The sequence below is a fragment of the Anopheles ziemanni genome, chromosome 3 (genome assembly GCF_943734765.1).
Source record: "Anopheles ziemanni chromosome 3, idAnoZiCoDA_A2_x.2, whole genome shotgun sequence".
Lineage (NCBI taxonomy): Eukaryota > Metazoa > Arthropoda > Insecta > Diptera > Culicidae > Anopheles > Anopheles ziemanni.
In genome coordinates this window covers 232377-255302 of record NC_080706.1, presented here as the reverse complement: position 1 = coordinate 255302, position 22926 = coordinate 232377, and the positions used below count along the sequence as shown (strand labels likewise).

Here is a 22926-nt window from a genome sequence, read left to right as displayed (position 1 = left end):
CAGTAGTGAAGCTATCACAATGTAAGCTACAGTTTTTCATACCGTAAGTCTTATATCCGCAAATATATCCGTCCGATGCCGATGATGGTCACAGTCAAGGTGTGCCAAGATGGTTTCTAGATAGTTTCTACCGGTAGTTACCGAGCTATTGCCACTATGACCAGTCCCTGTTTTGAAACGCTATAGCACAACCACCTGTAATATCAATGACGGTTGTTAAGTTGAAACACACCTATGTGCAATCATTTTGATGATAATGTGAATTGATTGTTTATCATATCTAAACAATTGAACGCTATTAACTACTACTTATATGATAAGGTAAAACAAGATTCGCTGTGACGGGATGGTGAACAGAAGATAAGATTGCATAAACACAATGTCTTTAGTATTGCATGGATTCTAAGGAAACGATTTTGATGAAATGACTAAATATCGAAATTTCGGATAGCAACAATTGCAACAAAGGATACATATTGGTGAGATATCTGTTAGAATCCCCTTTAAAACTTTATATAGTATCACTTTCAAATATAATAAATTACTTTGTTCGGTTTTTACGTTTATGCTTTTCAGCCTGCGTTTAACTTTTGCATAATTACATCAGATTATCAACACTTGCTTTATAAAGATGCCTTTCTGTAGTTTCAAAGGTCTTCATTATTAATGAATTGATTTAACTAACATAGCATTTCGGCGGCTGGCTCGTGTGATGAAAAATACTTTTACTGGGTAAGGATTGGTCCTTTGGCGTCCAATCAAAATGATATAGTGGCGGGTTTATTAACGCTCTGTAAACCTTTGAAATGGTTTGCGATGCTTTGTCTAAACCAGCTATGTAGTACAGTGGTAATAGCATTTCCTTGCGCACTGTTCTATAGAAAATATATTCTAACACTTTATAATGTTTATTATTTTCTTCATGATTGACCAATATTGTTAATTGCCACCCGATAACAGAAGTTCAAACTGAAATCTATTTATGCTAGTCCCCACTTATTCGCATGAGTGCCGATGTTCGGTTAAAGTGCATTTGCATAATTTTTCAGGTTTGGGCTTCCCTTGATGGTATGCATTAGAGGCAATGAAATTTAAACATTCCCTTCTCTTTCTTGTTTACATTTTTGCTTGGTGGAACATGTCTAAATTGCCCAGTAGTATGTTCTTTTATTACGGCCGATATACATCATTCAAGTCAATTTTGTATCATTTTGTCAAAAGTATTTAGACTAGCATCACTACACTACACAGCTTATTATGAAAACATAGCGGAATGAACAACGTTGGTAGATGAATCATGAATTTTATGTGGAAAACTTTACAGAAACACAACTGGAGTGTTCATGTCCTTGGATCATGTCTGCGGAAATCCATCTCTTCTACTAGAATTTATTCTATTCGGCCAATACTACATAATGTTCTACACAAATTAGGTTAGCAGTCTAAGGTGGGGTTTGATTATTTAATATGTAATAGATGTATGGTGCAGTGGACCACTTCCATAACGACGATCAGCTGGCAGCTCTTTTAAAAACTATCACATCTAGAGCCACACCAATTGGTTGCTGAAGATGAGATGATATGCATTGTACAATACCGTACATACAATAAATGGAAAATGGCATTAGAAACGGTATCACAGAAAGCAAACTTTTTAAATCCAACGTAATGAAAAAAAGTACATAAATTTACATTCAATTACAATGGGAACAGAAGATGTCTTAAGTATTTTTTTTTAAATCAACATAACATTTGCAACTGTACGATGTTATAAAAGGATTCACTGCAAACAGTTTTCTATTTCATACACAGGTCCATTCATTTCTATGCGCAAACAAATTTGAGTAAGAAATATTCTAACAAACGCGTTCGGCATGTTTTCGAAACTAACGCGATGCTGTCAATATACAACTCATTTTATCGGGTGAAACAAGAGAGACCGTCCGCCACACATATTTCGAGATTTGCTTCCTTGGTTTGCTTGTTTATTATGTAAACTTGCTTGGCATTACTGTTTATTGCAGAGTGTATCTATTCGGAATGCTTCAGCGTTTTATTGTTAAGAGATTTGTGGTTATCAATGTGTAGCCTTATTTTGCCAATACATTTTCGAACCAATTTACTGCATGGCTCGTCCAGAATTACCTTAAATCTAGCGTTCGGGAGGGAAAAGAGCATTGCTATGATTCATCCGTGAGTGCAATTTCAGTTTTTTTAATCTTTGACCTTTCTACAACAAAGAACGGGTTTCATCATGCTTTGGGCATGATGGCGTAGAAGTGATTTGTAGTATATGCATCACTTACTCAATCAGACGTACGGTAACGATATAATCTAATTGTTTTCTCACCTGCAATCAAGCAATTTTAATCGCCATCAAAATACAAGCGTGCTAGTCATTCCAGTATTTCAAAACAAAACCAGTTGAAATGTCCATTTCCATCCAACATGCATCATTTGCTGTTGAATGCAATACATGAATGCAAAAACAATATGGCCCAGGCTAAGTATTTCTTGTTGATCACCTTCTTACTCTCCAGTATCATCCCACGCTCGCTCCTCCATTATTCTATCGAAACAATCGGCCAAAAACGCATGCTACAGAGAAATGATAAAGAATAAAGATCATCATTCCTAGTCGACTCATCACGTAGAATCTTTCCGATAGGTCAATACTTACGTAGGGCGTAAACACTTTTACCCATCGTGGTGGCTTGTCCGAACGACTGTACTGGAAGCAGAATGCCATCGATTCCTCATCGCTCTCCCAGCGGGAAATAGTGGACCATTGCAACTCAACCGTTTGCGCTTCGAATGCGCCATCCTCCCGGCAAGCATGCAATCGGAAGCTCTTCATGCCGACTGCAGGCACTACGTGGCCTTCCTTACGGCTGTCACATGCACAGTGGGGAAAAACGATATCCCCATAGCCCGGCAAGGCGCGGGCAAGGGTAAGATACTCATCAGCTTTCTTCGAGTCCTGCAGTGCTTTCAGTTCGTACAAACGGCCGTCTGCCCGAATATTGCTCCTATTGACTTCGTCAACTGCCTGAAAAAAGGAAAGAAAGATTGCCGATTCACTGATTTTATCCTCCGCAAAACAGTAAAACGCCCATGGAAAACATCGTCATGTGTAGTACTGTACCTGGTAAAAGATAAACTTCGCAGCTTGTTCACCTGCAGGAAGTAAAATTTCTCGTTCAATAGAGAAAAGCCATCGTCTCACGCACAGGCACGTGCTGGAAGCCGTACTATAGTTTTGCACATACAGCTGGTGTGGAATTTCGTGTGGTTGCAGCTTGCGCTCAAAGTTGTATTCCACGATTTCGAACAAGTAAAAGTACTGTTGGGTGTACGAGGTCAAGTTGGCCCTTTGCACCAGTTGTTCCCAAACGAGCTGGGCATTGGCTGATTTTCGCACCGACACGGTCACGACTGCATGGTCTGGGAGCATAATCTTTATATCGACCGGTGATGTAGCCAAGTCATCCACGGAGTCGGTAAGAAATTCCTGTACAGCATCACTCTCGGCGATCACCCTGACCGCGCAGACCTTTTCTAGATACTGTTCCAAGCCGCGGCGGCGTGCATCAAGTTGCTGCTCATTCAATTGGAACGGCCATTTCCCGGGCATCTTTGGGAAGTTGAATCCAGAGAACTCTTTCTTGAGCTGTTGATGTAAGTTCGAAAACTCGCGATACCGACGCGAACAAAGTTGTCGTCCCGCCATGTGAATGTTGAATACGACGTACCGTTCATTACCCCGATGGATGATGTTGTAATCCGGAATACTGATAGGTAGACTACGCTTTTCAGAGTAATCAATGTAGGAATATCCCCCCGGATCTTCTGTTGGCTCTAGTCGTTCCGCTTCCTAAGAGATTACAAATTTAAAAAAACAGGCCAAGATAAGTGATAATTATACGCTCAACCATGCAAACGTACCCTCCCTCCCCTCCCTCTTTCCAGCTCACCTGTTGTGTGACGGATATGACGGTCAAAGTTAGAGTATCTCCGCCTGATTTGATGAGATCGACAACTTGTTTATGTGTCGCACCTTCTACGTTTACATGATTACTAAAGAGGTAAAAAATAAATCTATGTAAATAGTATTGAAACGCCTTGAAACTTCAATAGCATTTAAATAGATGCGGTGTAGTGACTGTGTCTTTTTATGGAATTCATGTGATTGTCCAGATCACGTGCACCTACGCGTAGTGTAGTTACGGTATAGGAGTGAATAAGAGGGCACCCTCAGGGTGAGGGCACACTCTCTTTCCATGTGATTATCATAAGCTCATTGTATTCACGCAACATGACAACTAAGCTGCACGAGCATGCAAAGATAATAACATGATTGTACGGGCTATACTAGCTAAGAAAGAATCTTATGAAAAATAAAATTTATCAACATCATAATTGACAACAGTAGTAAGTATTTATCAGTTTGGCGAACAACTAGTCAATTCTCGATTTAAGTCACTATACCTCTTGCTGGCCACTAATGCACTGATAGTTGCGATTGGAATTTCGTTTTCTTTTCGCTTATTAACATTTTTCACTGATTCTGCTCCCTCGTCGTCACTGCTATCGCAGGAGAATTCAATACCCTGGGTTTTGAGACAATCGTCCGTATTTTCGACGCAATACGATGAGAATAAGCTACGCTGCATGGTGAAAGTCAGCAAATAGTGTCGCTCTCGCCTATAGTGGTTTTGCGATCGTGCCGAGAAAATGCGACTCAAATGTGTGCAATCCTCCGCGGGCTGTGGTAGACTGATTTGCGGTCGCTGATAATGTCCGCCCACACCAATCACACAGAAGTAAACTTCTCTATGCAGTCACCTGAGTTTTCTCGTAACCATTGTTATCCAATATAGCATATTTTAAGAGCACTAAACGGCAAGTCATTCTACTTGGTTTTCAAATAAAAATACTTTTTTATCACGATGGGCAGAGTTGACTTTTACGTATTACCTCTAAAGGAGCCATTCAACTGTTCCGTATTACACTCAGATAACTATACAATGTATTCAGATAACAAGTATAGCATAATTGTACAAGAATAAGATGTTTTCCCCTAAAACATCATAATATGCTTAACACGTTAAGCGCTACGTCGGCCCCGTGGGGCCGACAGTGTTCTTCCCCGTAAGCCGGCGTCGGTCTGCTCGGGCCGACAGAGCCCGTTGGGTAGGCCGGCGTTTCTACGAATCGCTGGCAGAACGGGAAGTAGTACAATTTGCGCGTAGCGCTTAACGTGTTAATGCAATATTCAACAATTGCGACAACTGCCATCGAACAGCGTGGTCATAATACCAAACTGTAAAAAAATTGTTTAAGGAGATTATTATACCGATTAAAAATACATGAGAGCTATGCAATACGATAGCCTAATTAACTTCTTGCATTATTGAACCAACTGTTGGGATGATTTCGAACAGCTCCATTTAAATATATCTTACAGGCCCTTATTGTATCACAGAGAAAGAGTACCCGTATCGTCCAAATCTGCGATAAATAACATTGTGTAATTAAATTTACTTAGGGATGATTTTTACTCCGCAAGGCACTGACCTTTTTTTGCGGAATTTGGTGACAGATTTAAAATTTTCTTGTAAAACAGCTATTATCTACACATTTTTTTCCATTCGTATCGTATCACTGAAATTACGGTACTGTTAATATGCGTGAAATGCTAGCTTCATTTTGCATAAATGATTCTTCATATCATCCCTTTTCAAATCCGATATACTGCCTCTAACAGTTTATAAACCGCCTATAGTGTATTTCCTTCCAACCATATGGGTTAAGCGTACATACAACATTCAAGCATGTGCACTTCCGGGCTGCTAGATAAGAAATAAGACGAGAAACGGAGAGTTTATTTTTTGTGAAATGAATAAATAACCAGATAAAAAGTAAGACCCCTTGCTTGTCCTGAAACTGCACAGTACTTGGTGGACAATCGCGGCTCTTAATTTGTATTAACCTCTTCTTAATCAATCCCTCAACGATGTGACTTATTAACTCGTATTTTATACAATGATTTTCTTTTCATTTAATCTATTTTGGATGATAGAATGATAGAAGTCAATTCTCAACTGCTCTTGCAAATCCTTGGCGTGATTTGTAATCAAATTAGTCTGGCGAAAGCCACTTCGACCTTCCAACCCCTTGCTCGTAAATGGATGACGTATGGAGAAGAGCAAGAAACATTACTCAAACTTACACTTCCAGGATCCTGTCGCCTTTCTTGATGCCAGCCTGCTCGGCAGCTCCGTTATCCAAGACCGCACTGACGTGCTGCAATGGTGCATACAGTTCGCCATTGATTGATCGAAGCTGCCCACCCTCACTGACTTGGCCCCGAACGTTAAACCCGAAACCGGTTTCCGTCTTGTATATGGTGACTACCCTGGGACCATTCGGGTTTTCCTTCACTCCGTTCTTACCCGTCGTAACACCACCACCGCTACCGCCAACCCCAACTACAGACGGAATAGCTGTCGGACCGGATTTGCCATTTTTTGCTTCCATTCTTGCCCGTCGTGATGGTGCGGTTTGTCTGGCCCGTTCGGGTTTGTTACAGCACGCACTGCAAGCGCATTCGGCTATGGTTTATACCATCAGTAAGGGTCACTACCTACTCCGTGTACTCGATGTTCCTGCTTGATCCACGTTCAACATGGAAACATGAAAATGCTACACAAATCAATGTCCTTCCGAACCGCCTGGGAGGAAAAAGAGGATGCCGTGCACTTCGAGTTCCTACTTCTGGTGTAGATACTGTAATTACTCCTCACATACGCGCGCACCTTGTGCACAAACTGACTCGATTAGTTGTATGGTTTTATCGATTCTTCCGCGCTTTGAGATTCTTTCTATCAGAAAGTCTGAGGTAGACGTATTTCCTACTTCTAGCAAAATGGTCACGATGATGTAAATGTGTTTATTGCAAAGCAACGATAGTACACTTGTCCATCGTTGTTCTAACGCCTCTATGTGAAATGGGCAATCCGACATTTTCTTGCCTGCCTTGCATCGTAAACATTTAAACATAAAAAAATCAATATAAACTAAACCCGAATTCAATCACAGCATACGAATTTCGTAGAACGTTTTAGATGTACATGCACCTATTGGCGCAACACACAGAAACCCCACAAGTCGTATTTTAGCTACATATATCGAATCACGAAAACACAAAACGAACGGTCGTCAAGATTACTTTTCCATTTGCACTTCACTTTCTGTCGGAGTTTGCGAATGCGATGGAACGAAATCGGTCGGGATAAAAGAATTGTGGCGTGTCGAGTAGTGTTGGCAGAATCAGGATTCGAAGATTCGAAGATTCAGTCCCTAGACGGATTCCAAAGATTCAAATTCCATCTGACGGATTCTAAAGATTTGATTTCTTTGGGAGATCAAATCAACTTGTTTTAATTCGATTCTGACTAGATCTGAAACTATTTGAATTTGATTGATTCGAATTAGTCACCATCCAGATTTTAAATGCCTGTGAAGAACATCGTGAACGTCAACAGAACTACTTACAGTGGTGAACCTCACAATGGAAGAGTGTGGCACGTTTTTATTGCGGAATAGCGTGATTGTAATTTGATGGGGATTCAGATTAAGATGAACGATGTTTTGACCGACATTGATTGGTTTACATCGAGACGATGTCGCGACTGTTTGTTGAAATGGGATTCGGATTTGGGGATTCGGTTTACCCACCACTAGAACGAATCTGCACGCCAAATTGGCATCAACAAGCTTCAAAAACCTTGGTCACAACTTGAAATAATGGCTAAAATACAGTCTGTTCCCGAGTTACGCGGATTATGGGGACCAGAGAAATCCGCGTATCTCGAATTTCCGCGTATCTCGAATATTGCTTGACACATAGTTTATACTAGGAGTTAAGAGATCGAGCTCTTGTGTACATGTATCATAGAATATTCAAAAATTTTCTTTGTTCATTAATATGAATGCAATGCAAGCGTATTCAAACAACATAAATTGCAACAAACGAAATAAAAAGCGTAAGTTATGCAAATGTGTAATTTACATATTTATTCGTGTGGTTGTACATCTCAGGAATTTAAATCGATGAAATAAACCCAATCTACTGTCAAACTTTGAAAACCGCGTATCTCCGAATCCGCGTAAGTCGAGAACCGCGTAACTCGAGAACAGACTGTACCTAATTTGTTAACACGTTAAGCGCTACGCGCAAATTGTACTACTTCCCATTCTGCCAGCGATTCGTAGAAACGCCGGCCTACTTAACGGGTTCTGTCGGTGCGAGCAGACCGACGCCGGCTTACGAGAAAGAACACTGTCGGCCCCACGGGCCCGACGTAGCGCTTAACGTGTTAATAACTTATTAGTACCTCGGTCAATTTCAGCAAGATGAAAGGTTTTTTGAAGACAGATAACTCTAGACAACAAAGATTCTTCCGTAATTTTTAGTTTATGAAATAAATAATTGAATGAGGCGTAGGTACAAAAACTTTACTCGCTATTTTCTGCTGAAATAACAAATTGGTTAATAACTTTATGATCGCTTAACCAATTTGAGCATGTCACCCCTCAAATGAAAAGTCTTTTCAAAACACACAACTTTGTGTAACAATAAATCTTTCCATATTTTCTAGTTATTGCTAATTTTCTAAAAAGCTAATTGTGTGGAAAAGAGACGTACTGAGTACCTCAATATGCCATTTAAGCAAAAATTTGCCAATTTGCTAATAACTTTTGATTCTTTGAACCGATTTTCACGATTAACTCCTCAAATGAAAGGTCTTTTAAAGACGCGCAACTTTACCGAAAGTCAGATGTTCTAGGCTACTTAGTTTTTACGAATTATCGAGGTAACGAAGATCGAGGCAACTCTTGGGAACGATCGTGATCGTGATCCTTAATAAACATGAAAAGGAAAAGGATACGATACGTCGGTACCGAGAGGCCGTCGTAGGTTAGAAGGGTCTTAAGGTGGAGTGAAAAGAGTTGTAGTGACGGCGAAGTGTCCGTCGTATTCCAAACGGAATAACCGTGAATTAACTTTCAAGTGTTATTAGTAACTCCTTCAGAGGAGCCTGGAAAAGATTAATTCGAATAATCAAATCAAACTTAAAGGCTATGATTGATTCACGGGAACACAATCCGTCGGTAGAAGTCCTGAGAGGTGTGTTATCTCAGGCGGAATTCATATTAAATTCAAGACCGCTTACGGATATTCCATTAGACCAAGAGGACGACGAACCGTTAACGCCGCCAAAAGAACCCGTCATAAAGTCGTTCACCTAGGGTAATAAAAAAATCACAGAATAAATTGGTGATTCGGGTGTTTGGCACGAGGGCATCCAATAAAGTTTACATCGCATGAACATAGTTTTACTTTAAACTTCATGAGATAGCGTCAAATAAATAAGGCACAAGCATATTGAAATTTAAAATATGTAATAGTGTATTCAGTTTTGATTATTTATTTCATTTTACCCGAACAAAAGGTGAAAGGAAAATAATCGCCAATTATCGAGATCATTCAGATTTTCCCAGATGCTCTACGTCCGGCAGTATTTTCCCTTTACAATCACAATGATAAATTACCAGAAATAGGATATAAGTGTTGTTCTGCGCCTTTGCTTAAGAGGGAAAGAAAGTAAAGAAACACCCCTACAAGCCATAACAGACTGACCCTCTGTAAAAAATGATTGTACCATTCAAGATAAAGCAACGAAGGTAAAAGAGTTGGTAATTGAGTTTTGAGTACTTTAAGTGGCATATATTAATGACAATAAAATGTATTATCCGCCCCCACCTTAACTCGTCCAGAGCAGCGATGAAACTGAATAGGTAGGACAGTATTTGCAGGGTTCAGTTTTTTTGCTTTTCGGTTTTCATTTTACCTTGCATTAATTATCGATAACACTGAAATGCTGCAATGCATACCGATGCATTTCTAGTGTCTGATAATTCTATATTCTCCCAGTTATCTTTAAAATCAATTTAAAATAAATAGAAAAAATAAATTTGATTTTCCTCTCTATTTTTCGTTCGCTCACGTCACCAATCGAGATTTTCTTAGCCTAGTTCTACGTTGTTCCTTTCAAATTTCACTGGGCAGGACAGTTTGATTTTTATTTTATATACTTTCTTACATACCACCATCAGGTTGCTAGCGGGGTTTCGATTACCCAAATATTACAATTAGTAAAATAAATTCTCAAGTAATATACAACTCTGAAACTGCTTTTGATTGTAAATGGACCACACTTTCGAACGAACGTGCTTATGAAATCTGTTTGTAAAGTAGGGTACAAGGGAATTAGGAATTTAAATAAATTAAGCCATTCATGCTTTTGGTAATTACCGTAACCTTATCTTCTATGATTATTGGAGCAGAAATGATAAACCTATTCGATTGACACTTTACCTTTTTCAAATACTTTCTTATGTGCTAACTAACATAGTTCCTAGAAATTCTATCAGCAAAAGAAAGAACTGTTAAACAATTAAACATGTTCGGTTGAGTCGTGAAGTTTTCGTACAAACGTATTCCCTTTACAAAGCAAAGCGGAGCTGAAGTTAAACTAAACCAAACATTATACCAAATATCTAAAGAATACGTATTTCCATTCCATTCTAAACAGGAAATTTACAAAAAATTATCTACTGTACAATCTATGACAATAGTATTCCTCCCTTTGCAACCACTGTACTATGTTCTCCATCACTTGTATGAATTCTTGTTCTGTAGTAGTAGCGTTTAGTCGGATTCCTCGTCCCGATCGTCAAATTCAGATAGATCAACCGACTGCAGCATTCCACGAGAAAGTGCATATTCGATCAACGCTATGTGACAAAAGACATACTGGTCCGGCATTTGGATCGAATATGCACGCTGAGAGCGAATTTTTTCTACGGTTCCTTTAATATCAGCCGTTCCAACATCTTCAAGGCGCGATATGCAAATGTCCAGGGTAATGAAGGTACCCGTTCGTCCGATTCCGGCACTGCAGTGGACTACTATTGGTGGACCACGAGGATGACCGGCCCATAAATCTCCCAACGATCGTACCATTTCAGCCTGCTTCTCACGAGCGCGTTGTAAGAAGTTTAGCATGGCCTTTGCCGATGACGGTACACCGTAGTCGGGCCAACTGGTGAACTGCCAATGCGATACGCACCTTACCTCATCAGTCTACGGGTGAAAAAGGAAACGTATCTCAAACGAGGGTCTTTGTTATCTTTGCTTTGCTTACCTTAGTATTTCTTATTTCTATCTCCACTACAGTGTAGTCTTCGTTGGTTTCTATCGACATGGTCCGCACTCGAAAGGAACAGAACTCAGCTACTCCGCCCTCATTCGGCTCCCAATACTGTCCGCACTTAGCACGACCACGCTCCATTACTCGCGTCGTCATGACGATTAGCAAACAGTGCTGTTCCCAAACCATGCGCCAAAAGTCGTACGAAGTTTTAGGCAGGGGCCCTTGAGTAGAGATGTACGCATTTTTTTGTTTGTAGCCATCGACAAAGTTGGCGTTTATGTAATCTGTTGACCGATCGTCGTCTTCCTGTGACAACACCACTCGACTATGATCGTAACACAGCACGTCTGTGTAGCGATTCTTAGCAAGATTGTCTCTAAGTCTGGAAAAAATAAGCACACGCTACATTGTTATTGTTGTTCCAAGTGACGAAATTATAAAGAACATACTTTGCGTTTGAAAATGTTCCATCTGGTGCGCGAGCTTTTATTTCGGCATACTCCCGAGTAAGCCCAAGTTTACCCCGCTCTCGAACCATCTGCACTATCTGATCAATCGTTTTGGGATCACCTTCCGCGCCAGCCAAACTGTCATCGTCGCTGAAACCGGACGAAGCACTGCTCGGGGGGTTCTCTGTCCACATTTCATTGGTACTGCTCGTATGATGATGGCTTCCAACATGGTTAACGTGATGATGCTGATTCAAACCTACTGCAGCTATGTCGCTTATATCCTCTACGTTTATGTTATCCTCCACTGTCGGTTGACTGCTTGCTCCAACAAACTCCACACCGGCCAGCTCAGACGCCGTTGTATTCAGAGTGGCTGTACCGGCAGTGATTGCTGCTATACCGGCACTACCCATAACGGGACTGCTACCGTTCGCTCCTGATGGCTGCGCTTGCTGTTGGCCTGTTCCGGCAATTATTTCCTCCTCACGGTTCGTCATCGATTTGTAACAATGAAGCAACCTAGAAGAGAAAACAATATTAAAAATTCCGTAAGTACGCTACTTGCTATAGACAACTCGCCAATTGTACGAAATACCCCACTGTGTAATCATTGATGGAAATGAAATCGATGCTCGCGTAAAACATACTTAATTAAATAATAAAGCCGGTATATGCTCCCTACTTATATGTATATCTAATCCGACATCCACAAATAAATTATGCGAATGTTATTAAATTAATGACACATTGTAAATGTGCCCTTTTTTAAGAAATTCAAATACATGTAAATAAACCCAAATCCGTTACATACGCACCCGTAAATGAACAAAAACCTAAAAAAGACAATAATATGCATTAAGTTTATATTTACTAGAACTTTATACATAATTCTTCCATGCAGCGATTAAGAACGAATAAGTATATGCTTTTGTAACTTTATCAAATGTTCGACGTTATTACCGACTCCGTATCATTCGAATGTTATGCAACGAAATACATCTTATCGTTTTGCTTGGTCTCACTTTAAGAAGAGTAGTGAATTGAAGCAGACTTTTGACTCAAATGTAATGAAATGCAAGCACAAAAAACAGATGAATATTTGAACTAACATTTTCATATCAGGGTGTATGGTCACAAATAGTACAATGTTTAAGCAGAATAGTGGTTGAGAATGATCGGCAAAACACGAAGCTACGAGTTCATAGTGAAACTAGCAAATGTTACCGTGGTATCGCTGATAGTGAAAGTAGCTGCATGACGACTGCATTGCCAATAAGTTGTGTAATGAATTGCTTCATGATGGTGGAAGTCTTTTGATGCAAGGGAATGAAAGTCGATGAAGTTTTGATGCACGATTGGAAAATTGATGTTAAGGTTATGGAAATTGTTAAATTCAGTTTACCTTACACTTGGCATGCATAATAAATGACGCAGTCCAACACCCAGAAACTGTATGATTTGTGCATCCTGCGGAAGGAGATGTCGATTTTTATAGGAAAAGCATTTCCAAATTCCACAAAGCTATAGGGGCCTAATTTAAAAGAAAGGCGCAATGTCGCAGAATTCCCAAGATTTTCGACAGCTGCACGAATAAATAAAGATACCCATTTGCTTAAAGCTTAGCTGCATTTACACAACAACAGCAAACAGTATTTTGAAAAAGTACGCGAATATACAAATGGAATATCGCCACACCTATATTGCTCTCTAATAAGGACATTTTATACCATAAACAATCTATTGCACCACCCGTCGATAGGCAAAGCCAACAATCTTTCATCGGTTTAATTGATACTTACCATGAGGAATGATCAACTTCTAGCGTTCCACCTAATCGAACCGGAAGAGAGTCGCGTGGGACATGTAAGCTCAACTGAGGAATAGAAACAGTGAAAACACGTTCACGTAGCTTCTCTCGGACGAACAGACGAAGTATTTTAAACGGTGCTTTAAACCACAAGGGTGCTGTCACAATAAGAACCTTTTTAAGTCGAGCAGGATATCCTCCCTGTAAATAAATGTAAACAATGATTCAGTATACTTGTTTCTGACTTAATAGACTATTAATTCTTACTATTAGGGGTTTAAATGTATTTCGTTTGTTCATACCCAAGGCAGTTAAAAATACAATTGGAATCATAACCTGCAGATGACCATATTCATTTGTACACGGGACAAAACGAGTCTCACATGGTTACACCAAATGACGCAAGGTTTTGCAATGCCTCCAAAATCTCTTCATTTCAAACAAAAAGCAACTAGACAACAACCGGTTTCTGTGATCCTCTCTTTTTAAACATTGTTAACATGTTGTTTAACAACATTTAAAACCTTTTCATCCCAACACCTAAACACGAAAGAACACTTTCTTCAACCGTATGAAACACGCTGAACAGTGAGTAACGATACCGGCAGGAAGCAGCTGTGACTCGAGGAAGCATACGCATACAAACACAAATTGCGCGTCCCATCTTCATTCGTAAGGATCAGTTTACAAGTGTGTTGGTTCTGCAAGTGATGGTGAAAATGGGAAAAATATTTAAGGGAAACGAAAAGCCGAATGTGGTCCTCAAATAGGTTAGCTTTGGTATAATGGTGATTTGATCCCTTGCAAAAACATGACGCCATGCCAACGTCAATTTGAAAGTAGCAATCACACGCTACGATAGCAAGTCGAAAAAGAAAATGTTCATGTTAAGTTATACTTCTGCCAAAACTCAGAATTAAAATAATAATAATTTGATTATTTCGGAAGCATATTTTCTATGACTTGCTGCATACATGTCATTGGAAGAAATCGAGTGTATTATTTTGATTACCTTCTCTAGAATTACACATACAAGAGCAGTTGTAACATAAAGATATGAAATAGAGCAAAAATTATGTAGAAAATAAGTCGGTTTCAGTGGTTTAATTAAATCACACAAGCGAAATAGGGCACCAATCTCTTGTGAAATGAGTAAACCAGTTCATATACAATTCATTTAAAGGCATTAGCTATGACTTTGGCACATTCGCACGGTTCCTTGCTAAATAGGTCAAGTTTATTGCTTGTCCTTGTCACTTCGGTATTTATCGAAAGCGGATTTATATATTTGATTCATATGCATTTCATCAGTTACAGCAATTTCTTCGTATCACTTTTGAAAACCATACAATGGATTAGCACAATAAGCATTGTCAATGCTTTAGCTGATTGATCAAGTATTTTTTTTTATTCAATATTGTATAAAATCAAACACACAACATCTGTCCTTGAAGAAGGACAACACTCTTACAATCCTTTTCCAAGTTTACCTACTTTGGTATAGTGTACTTTTGGAAACAGATTTTTTGCATCACACGAAGTTAAGTTTTTTCACGATGATCATTTTGCTTGACAAGATTTTTCCACACACACACAACATATATGTGTATGTGTATATATATACTAAACCAGAAAGGAATCTGCACACTACATTCTAAATTTAGTGACTCTTAACAATTCATGGCAGTAACGTTCAACAACAGATTAAACACTAATTTTACATTACTTTTCACCTTAATTATTTTCTTATCGCATATGATGACGAGTACCACCAAAGAGCAAGCACGCAATACGCATTTTTTCACATCATCAGCACAGTACATGCTAGTCCCGAAATTCACGAATCTTATAATCTGTGATAAATGTCAGTCGCTCCGTTGCTAAGTAAATCCTGGGAGAGTTGAAAACATGAAACAATTACAAATAGCACTATTTAGCACTACAATAGCAAAGTAGTTATACTCTGATACGATGACAACTTAGCACTTGTATAAAGGGAAAGTGGTGTTTTGTTTATAATCCATTTCTTAAGCGTGTAGCACAATGGATGGAAATGACATTTTCTGCAAAATCGATAATGGTCTTGCTCGGGTAGGCACCCAACTCACACACAAGCCGAACGCCGAAATTTATTTTTTCAACAAAGTTAAGCCATTGACAATACCAAAAGACCGAATTCACAATCCCAATCGAACCAATCGCTTAATAGGGTACTAAAATCAGATAAAATAATTTTTGCTAGTGACGGTCACATAATCCAATGTTTCGTTCCACCGAGAACGAAGGAATCGGTCTTGCAATGAACGCTAATCTGTTCCGGTATTGAGATAAACACTAGTGTCTTCACAAAATTACACAGAGGCCGAATTGTAAACGGCAACTACTACTTGGGAGTAACTAACTCTACCCACAAAATATTATGAGGGTTATTCTAGGCCTTATGAAATCATCGCAATTTGTTTGCCTCCGGTATGTATGCGCGCACGATGTGAAAGTATACTGATTAGTGCTTCCCGTGTAAATATGCATCGTCGCTATATGTGGGTGATTTTTTGTGCACTTTATGCAGGGTAACACAATTCAACGCGCATGCGCCTTCGTCCAACAAGCAACCCCACAGTACCAGAAATATCACCGTGTCGCCGTGTCGGCAGGCGCTTGCGCCTCCTAACACACATTCAGTTTTACGTCCATGCATGCATGGAAACATATACATGTCGCTGTTAACAACCCATCACCAATCAGTCAAAGATTCAGGACCAACCGACCGAAAAGTCCTTCTATTCGTAATGCACTCATGTTGATCCTTGCTGTATCGTTCGCAGAACACACTTGACGCATTTTCGCATCATCATTTTCGTACGCATAACACAACGGCAACCCTCAATAAATCATCCTTTTAGCATCAAATCAAAAGATTTTACCGTAAGAGTGTATCTTGTCAACTTATTTACTCATAATAAGTAACAATTAATTTACTCATTCACTCATAGACCTTCGATTTACGCCAAAGATATCGTTAACTTTAGCTTAATATCTTATGTATGGGGGTGCCCATGACGCAGCGGTAGCGCGAGGAAACACCACTCCGCAGGTGTTGGATCGAATCTCGAGTTTGGCTTCCTTTGGTATTTACGAACAAGGCTCACCACCACCGATCTATAAAATATATACCGTCTTTCGGTCACCGTAATTCTCTTCGGAGAGAGGCCTTGTCCCATTAAGGGACATGTCGCGCCACATAAAAAAATGCCTGATGTGTAATTCAGCAGAACAAATGAATACCATCGAATCGTTATTCAAAAATACATCCTCTTTTCATTTTGTGTATGCTAACGTTATCGCATTGTAAGCGGTCTTTTTAGCAATGATAATGCGTTGTGCTTGTAGCGTGCAAGCTTAAGTAGATGAGGTAAGTAGCACTTTTAAAGAGTATGAATAGAAGACGTACAAAATAATATACATGGATAATTTTTCGAGGCTTAAACGCCAACGCGAGAATATACTGATCTCACTCAGGGATCACCTACACAAATCCGTCATCACACTTCCTTATGAATATCCCATCTGTCCTCTAACTGGTGCGTCACTGTGTGTAGCTAAAGTGCCATCGCTTTGTAACATCATCCAAGAAAATTCTGTATTCCTGATTCAGCGTACAGTCGACCGAATGGGGTATAGTTTGAACGTTAAAAATAACAATCAAGGGCGTTCAGGAGTCACGACGTCCATCAAGCGGTCGAAAGATTATTTTACATCGTCGTTCGATTTCTTACAACTACATTTCAAAATGTTATCCGCATTTTAATTTACATGTCACAAAATATAAAATGGTTCATACAATAATGTTACATGAGCCAGGTTGTATTCTGTTTAGCTGAAATGTATCACAGATTTAGTTTTGCTAACATTTGCTATAAGATACTACTAAAATAATCTTCACTTACTATCGTAACCTGATTAGATCTATTTGCTGCACGTGTAGGATCGAAAAGCATACGAAATATGAAATATGGTCGGTGCTTAAACTATGCATTTTTACACGATTTAAATTCCATTTGCCGAAGATTGGATTTCCATAAATCACGAACCCTATCTCGGCTCTAGAAGTTCTCACACAGTACACTCACATGTCCGATAGCTCTAACCGCAGGTAGCAACCGTGAGCATAGTAGTAGCAGAAATAGCTTGAACATGCGCGATGATTCAATCGCAGCGACAACAAGCTGTGAGACAACTTAACCGACAGACACCCTCTATCCCGTAGCGTTCGGTTATTCGCGGACGACTGATTCACACCACAATCCGTCGGAACATCGATGAGGTAGCAGTGCCTAAGATTGTCTCGTCGTGTCTGAGCAACAGGTGATACGTCTCTCCCAAGATGGGTTCGGTGCTCCATTCGACGGTTCTTTGGACTTCCAGGAAATCCGTAACGTGTCGCTTAAACAAAACGCTGCCCGCGGCTCCTGTTGTTGTTTGTTCGTTTGTCGTTTTTGGCCGCGTACAGTTTATCCATTCACTATCATCGCGATTGCGTGAACGAACAAATTTTTGCTATACATGTATGTTGGGAAGCATTGTTTATGATCACATGCGCGCTAGCCAGAATGACAGCGTCTCAAAGAACGGCAAGGTTTCATCGTAAAATCAAACATCTAACACCCTTCGTCGTTGCGCAAATTCGCGTGTACAGTACGCGCACACATATCCAATATAATGACACATACAACTATGATTTACAAGGCAGCACGGATGAAAGGCGATCACACCAAGTTTGACCCCTGCTGTCGGCTGGATTGTGAAGTATAAAACTCATTTCACTCAGGAGAAAGTTATGACCATGAGGGTCATAATATTATCTTTTAGCCAAAATTCAAGTCTATAATTGGAAAGATCTATGAACAAAATGCTTATATTCTAATTATCAGAACTTGTTGCTAAATTAGTAATATGCTTTATATATATATATATATATATATACCTGCGGAATGCGTCCAAGGGAAGATTAGGTTGAAGACTATAGAAAAAAAACAAGATAACTTACCTTCAATAATGTAAGAATTTTCTGAGAGAGATCATAGTCGAAGTTGGAGTATTTGGATGTGCTCATATCATAGATGAACACCAGCCCGGCTTTTTGAGTATCAGTATTTTGTAATGCCACATCGAGTTGATATACAACACCCTGCAAGGTGGTTTTGTGTGTGACCGTCATTGGATAATGCAGGTTGGCGGTAAACAGAGCGATAGCAGCTCCACTGGCGTCACGCCCAGGCTAGAAAAATAGAAAAAAAAAACAATAAAACGACATTGGAAACACATTCTGTTTAGGTTTAGGGTTGCACTTTTGCAGTACGTGGTTATGACAATCAACGTTTGTAGATAGGGTTCATATACCCTCAAGTCAAATAATTAAGTGCAACTATCGATCAACTTATTAAAGCAATCAGTTAGATCAATCGCCAGCGAACGATCGGTTTATTCACTCACGGATCTTCTACGATACCGCCCCCGCACAAAAAGACACTTCACGACCCGACGTCGAATTAAAACGGATGTGTGATATCCGGCCCGGAAGGAACGCATGGAATGGTGGTGTACGAACGTGAGGAAGGTTCTGTTGAATCGGAAGACGGTTTTGGTGCACAATTATTCGGTTTCTGTTTGCTACCCATTGGAAACCTCAATGCCGTCAACTCGGGAGTTAAGCATACCAAAAGATATTCAACCAGGCGTATTTGCACGTAACACGAAAACGCGATAGGTCCATAAGAGTGTGAGTCCTACATGCAATGACAAGGGTAAGAGGAATAGCGAACACATTGTTGCCGCCCAGAGTGAGAAGAAGAAATTATATGCGAAAGTGGCGCCATGATCGTGGTCGATCGTACTGCAAAGCTTTCTCCTCGAAACCTGTTGGGTGATGTGTTAGTGTCGACTCGTTTTCAAAACAAACGGAGTACCTGTTGGAATACTTTACTTTAGGACCATAGCAATAAATTCATTATCGCTTCGATTACGGATAATTTTCAAATGATATCGAAATAATAAATCTTACCAGGATCGTAAACTTCCCAGTTTCCAACTCCGATCGCAGCGGGTCAACCATCGGATCGAAACCATACAATCCTTCTCGCTGACGGATCAGTTCGTGTTGCTCATACAGCGCCATCGCCCGTGCAATGTCATATTTGCGAGCCAGCAGAAAGCGCGTTGCAATTGCAGGTGTGACCACCTTTCGGTTCGGGTCGTGGTTAGAGCTGTTGATCCGATCTATAAACTGCTTTACTGCCTGTGAAGAAATAAATTAAACATTTATGAAGATATTTGACTGAAATTTAATCGGATTGCACTGTTTAGGGAACCGAACATTTGAGGCGATATGTATAAACATTAACAGCTCGATTCGATCGAAGCTCGTGCTGAGGTTTTATATGTATATTTATATCAAACAATGAAACCAATATCGAAAGATTTTCCCGAAAAACAGATTAAGGGAAATTTATTCAATGTGTCACGATGTACCGATAAGAAAGGAAAAAAAGTATATCCCAATTGGAGAAGTTTTATGTGAGCGTAACATCTTCATCCGGAACGGGTAACATACTTTCTTTCTTAAGCACTTCGATATATTTTATAGTTGGTCAATTTTGTGGACGAAGTAGGAAATAGAGAATGGTTGGGATCGGCTGGTTGCCTGCTGCAGTCGTAATAATAAGTTGGACAGATATAGCTAAAGCTCACGCATTGCGCTAAAAGATGGAATATTGGTGTATGTTAGTTTCCAAGCGTCCAAGTGACATATCAAGTATGTTTGAAGGTACATTTACTTAAAAATTGGTACTTCTTCTTTTTTAAATAACAATTGCTTTCGGTCATGCCTGCTTATTAAGGACTTACTAGGCTTTTTGCTTTGTGTACGTGCTTGTACAGGGGGCGGGGGCCGGTCTTCGTTAGAATTATATTAAAAAGTATTGAACTCTGCGATTGACTGTAGCAGTCTATGAATACCGAAAATAAATTGGGGAAAAGACTCCATAAGCCAATTACAACAACGATTGGTTTAATCTGTAACTGGAGCTGATATTCGAGGGGCATATGCTTACTGGTCGATTTCCGCGACTCACGCAGCAACGGTGAAAACGAACCAAAAACCGTTCAAAAATGGCTATCAACGTACGTCCAGGTCAGGAAACGTACCCAAAGTACCGGCCGGTTTCTCCAACTCTATCATTTACCCCACTCTTTCTCCGCCAACTGGGAGAAAACTGGCTTTGGAAAAGGTGCCGATCGATAGAGTCCGTAAGAGGTGCTTTTCCGCGATGGAAACGCAATCATCAATAAATGAACGAGAAAAGCAGGTTCTGTTCCGAATCGCGAACCAAGCAGCAGCTAAGTGTATCCGTTCCACTGCCAAAGATCGCATTGGAGCAACAAAAAAAACCGTACACTTACAAATGCATCCGTTCAAACGCATTTCCTGGAGTTTGGATACTGGGACGATCGCGAGCGTGTTTGTCTGCGTATGGTTATTATGAGTCGATTCTTTCTTATGATCACATGGTTTGGTTTGCTTAGCTGCTCTTTGCTGTGTGTGCGGCCACACTTATGATGCGACTTCACTTAAATAAATGAACAGATAAATGGGTCAAATAGGCTCAACCGTTGAATATAGATCGTGGCAGTTTACGACGAAAACTTGCTGGCAACAGGTTCCCAAATAGACACTGGGCCTAGTTTTACCGGTGAAATCAATATTTCTCTTATAGTTTCTTACATTAATACTATCGAAGCGTAATCATATGATTTGCTTGATTTATCTTTAGAGAAACTTAAGGTTTGCATTGAACAGATTTACCATTGTACTTGGTGATGAATGCCCACTCATTTTATTAAGATTAATTACATTACATTAAAAACCGTTATCGCCTAGTTCTCATTATCTAGGCCAAATTTAACTGAAAAATGTCAGTTGATAACACATTTATCACAGTAAATTTTTGAACAATTTCTGTGTTGAAAAGTGCCTAGGTTTGGATACATGAAAGAAATTCTTTTTTTGTTTTTGCTATTTCTAGTCTCACTGTTCATTAATTTAGAGTGGATGATTCTATGTGGATATTAATAATTGTATTTACATTTACTTTTCTATTCAGATTCAGATACTCCGCTGAGCAAAAAGCAGCATGTTGGAATGATTCTTCAACTTAATACTAAGCAATGGAATAAATATGTACATCAACGCTACCTTTAAGGCCCACAGAAGTATAAGATCTAGGACCGTTATTTTGTTTTTTTGCTTCATTATCACAGCTATGTTCTCTGCTGGCAAACCAAAGTAGTTAATCGATAACACAGTTGAAACTTCTTTTTCCGATATCACATGCGCCCACTATGTTAATGCTAAGTATGTTATAGCCAGGTGAATTTGAGCTGTGCCCGATTTTGGTAGAAAGTGGGCGCTAATTCATGTACACAAAATTGAACAAGATTTATCATCACAGAAACACCATCACACGAGCAAAGTACAATCACAGCGGTTGAGACGATTCACTTTCACATTTTACTCCATTTCTTCTCACTGGTTCCTTTAAGTATCAGCTTCTGAGCGAAACAGACCTGTAAGGTCAGCGGATCGACAATGCCGCTTCTTGAATAACGGCTGTGTAACGGAACACCGCTGCTCAAGACAATCTGCAATGGTGTCTTGAAAATCTCACACACACCAGTCCGCGATGCTTGAAGCCATCGCTATTCGAAGATCGAATGCTGCTGCAATCATAAGGACCGCATTTTAAGGGTTTTGCGAATCTCAAGACAGGACAAGACATCTCGGAAGTTCCACTACGGAGAATACTGTCAACTTATCTGTCACCGGACACATATTCAAACAATCTGGAAGGATGAAATGATTCCTAGTGCGAACTAGCGTTGAGACACGCGTCGAACAATCGACTCTCGTACACATCTGACCGGGCACTGACTGAGAAGAAATGACTTTCTTCTTTCACTGCTGAATTGCTGCTGTTGCTTATGCTCTAAACTATGCCCAGACTCGGTCGGCTGCATGCAACACCACTACATCAATCATCATCTCACCAAACACGATCAACTGGAAACCTCGAAGCATGAGCCAACAACGATCGCGAAGCGTACGAACGATAGAGATCGAGTGCAAGCTGCTGTGCATCGTGATGCTCGACGGGAACAAAAAAAGGAAGAGAGAGAGTAAGAGCATCAAAGAGTAGCATACATCAGAAGCAGGAAAAGAGAATAGAAAAGAGGGCGCAACATATGCCCTTCTTTTTGACCCATCATGTCTGCAAACGCCTAAGGGCTCGGAAATCGGAAATAATCAAGTTGGTTTAAACCACAACTTGTA

General features: G+C 39.9%; 2 protein-coding genes across 3 annotated transcripts; both read right to left on the bottom strand.

Annotated features, from left to right (window-relative positions):
* Nucleotides 1-2186: 2186 nt before the first annotated feature.
* LOC131289596 (sorting nexin-27) lies at nt 2187-7283 on the bottom strand. Of its 2 annotated transcripts, XR_009189270.1 has the most exons (6): nt 6233-7283; nt 3975-4077; nt 3146-3874; nt 2681-3049; nt 2351-2598; nt 2187-2257 (listed from the first exon to the last, which is right to left on the bottom strand). XR_009189270.1 is itself a non-coding variant. In XM_058318887.1 (5 exons), the coding sequence occupies exons 1-5, from the start codon at nt 6538-6540 to the stop codon at nt 2530-2532; spliced, it is 1578 nt and encodes a 525-aa protein (XP_058174870.1). In that variant the 5' UTR covers nt 6541-7283; the 3' UTR covers nt 2187-2529. The 2 variants fall into 2 exon arrangements, 1 of the variants encoding a protein (XP_058174870.1); XM_058318887.1 differs by having other exon boundaries at nt 2187-2598.
* A 2845-nt stretch (nt 7284-10128) lies between these two features.
* LOC131289222 (tyrosine-protein phosphatase non-receptor type 9) lies at nt 10129-22007 on the bottom strand. Its single transcript, XM_058318434.1, has 7 exons — nt 21793-22007; nt 19603-19836; nt 18589-18819; nt 13534-13742; nt 11732-12253; nt 11274-11664; nt 10129-11212 (listed from the first exon to the last, which is right to left on the bottom strand). The coding sequence occupies exons 1-7, from the start codon at nt 21847-21849 to the stop codon at nt 10778-10780; spliced, it is 2079 nt and encodes a 692-aa protein (XP_058174417.1). The 5' UTR covers nt 21850-22007; the 3' UTR covers nt 10129-10777.
* Nucleotides 22008-22926: the final 919 nt, after the last annotated feature.

Excerpts from the sequence above, each read along its gene's own strand:
- LOC131289222 (XM_058318434.1), bottom strand. The coding sequence starts at position 21,849 with ATGAAGCAAAAAAACAAAATAACGGTCCTAGATCTTATACTTCTGTGG. Across the intron at positions 18,820-19,602 it reads CTGGGAAGTTTACGATCCTG|CCTGGGCGTGACGCCAGTGG; the intron begins GTAAGATTTATT and ends CTATTTTTCTAG. Across the intron at positions 13,743-18,588 it reads AAATTCTTACATTATTGAAG|GGAGGATATCCTGCTCGACT; the intron begins GTAAGTTATCTT and ends ATTTATTTACAG.
- LOC131289596 (XM_058318887.1), bottom strand. The coding sequence starts at position 6,540 with ATGGAAGCAAAAAATGGCAAATCCGGTCCGACAGCTATTCCGTCTGTA. Across the intron at positions 4,078-6,232 it reads GGCGACAGGATCCTGGAAGT|TAATCATGTAAACGTAGAAG; the intron begins GTAAGTTTGAGT and ends TTACCTCTTTAG. Across the intron at positions 2,599-2,680 it reads TAAAAGTGTTTACGCCCTAC|CATGCGTTTTTGGCCGATTG; the intron begins GTAAGTATTGAC and ends ATTTCTCTGTAG.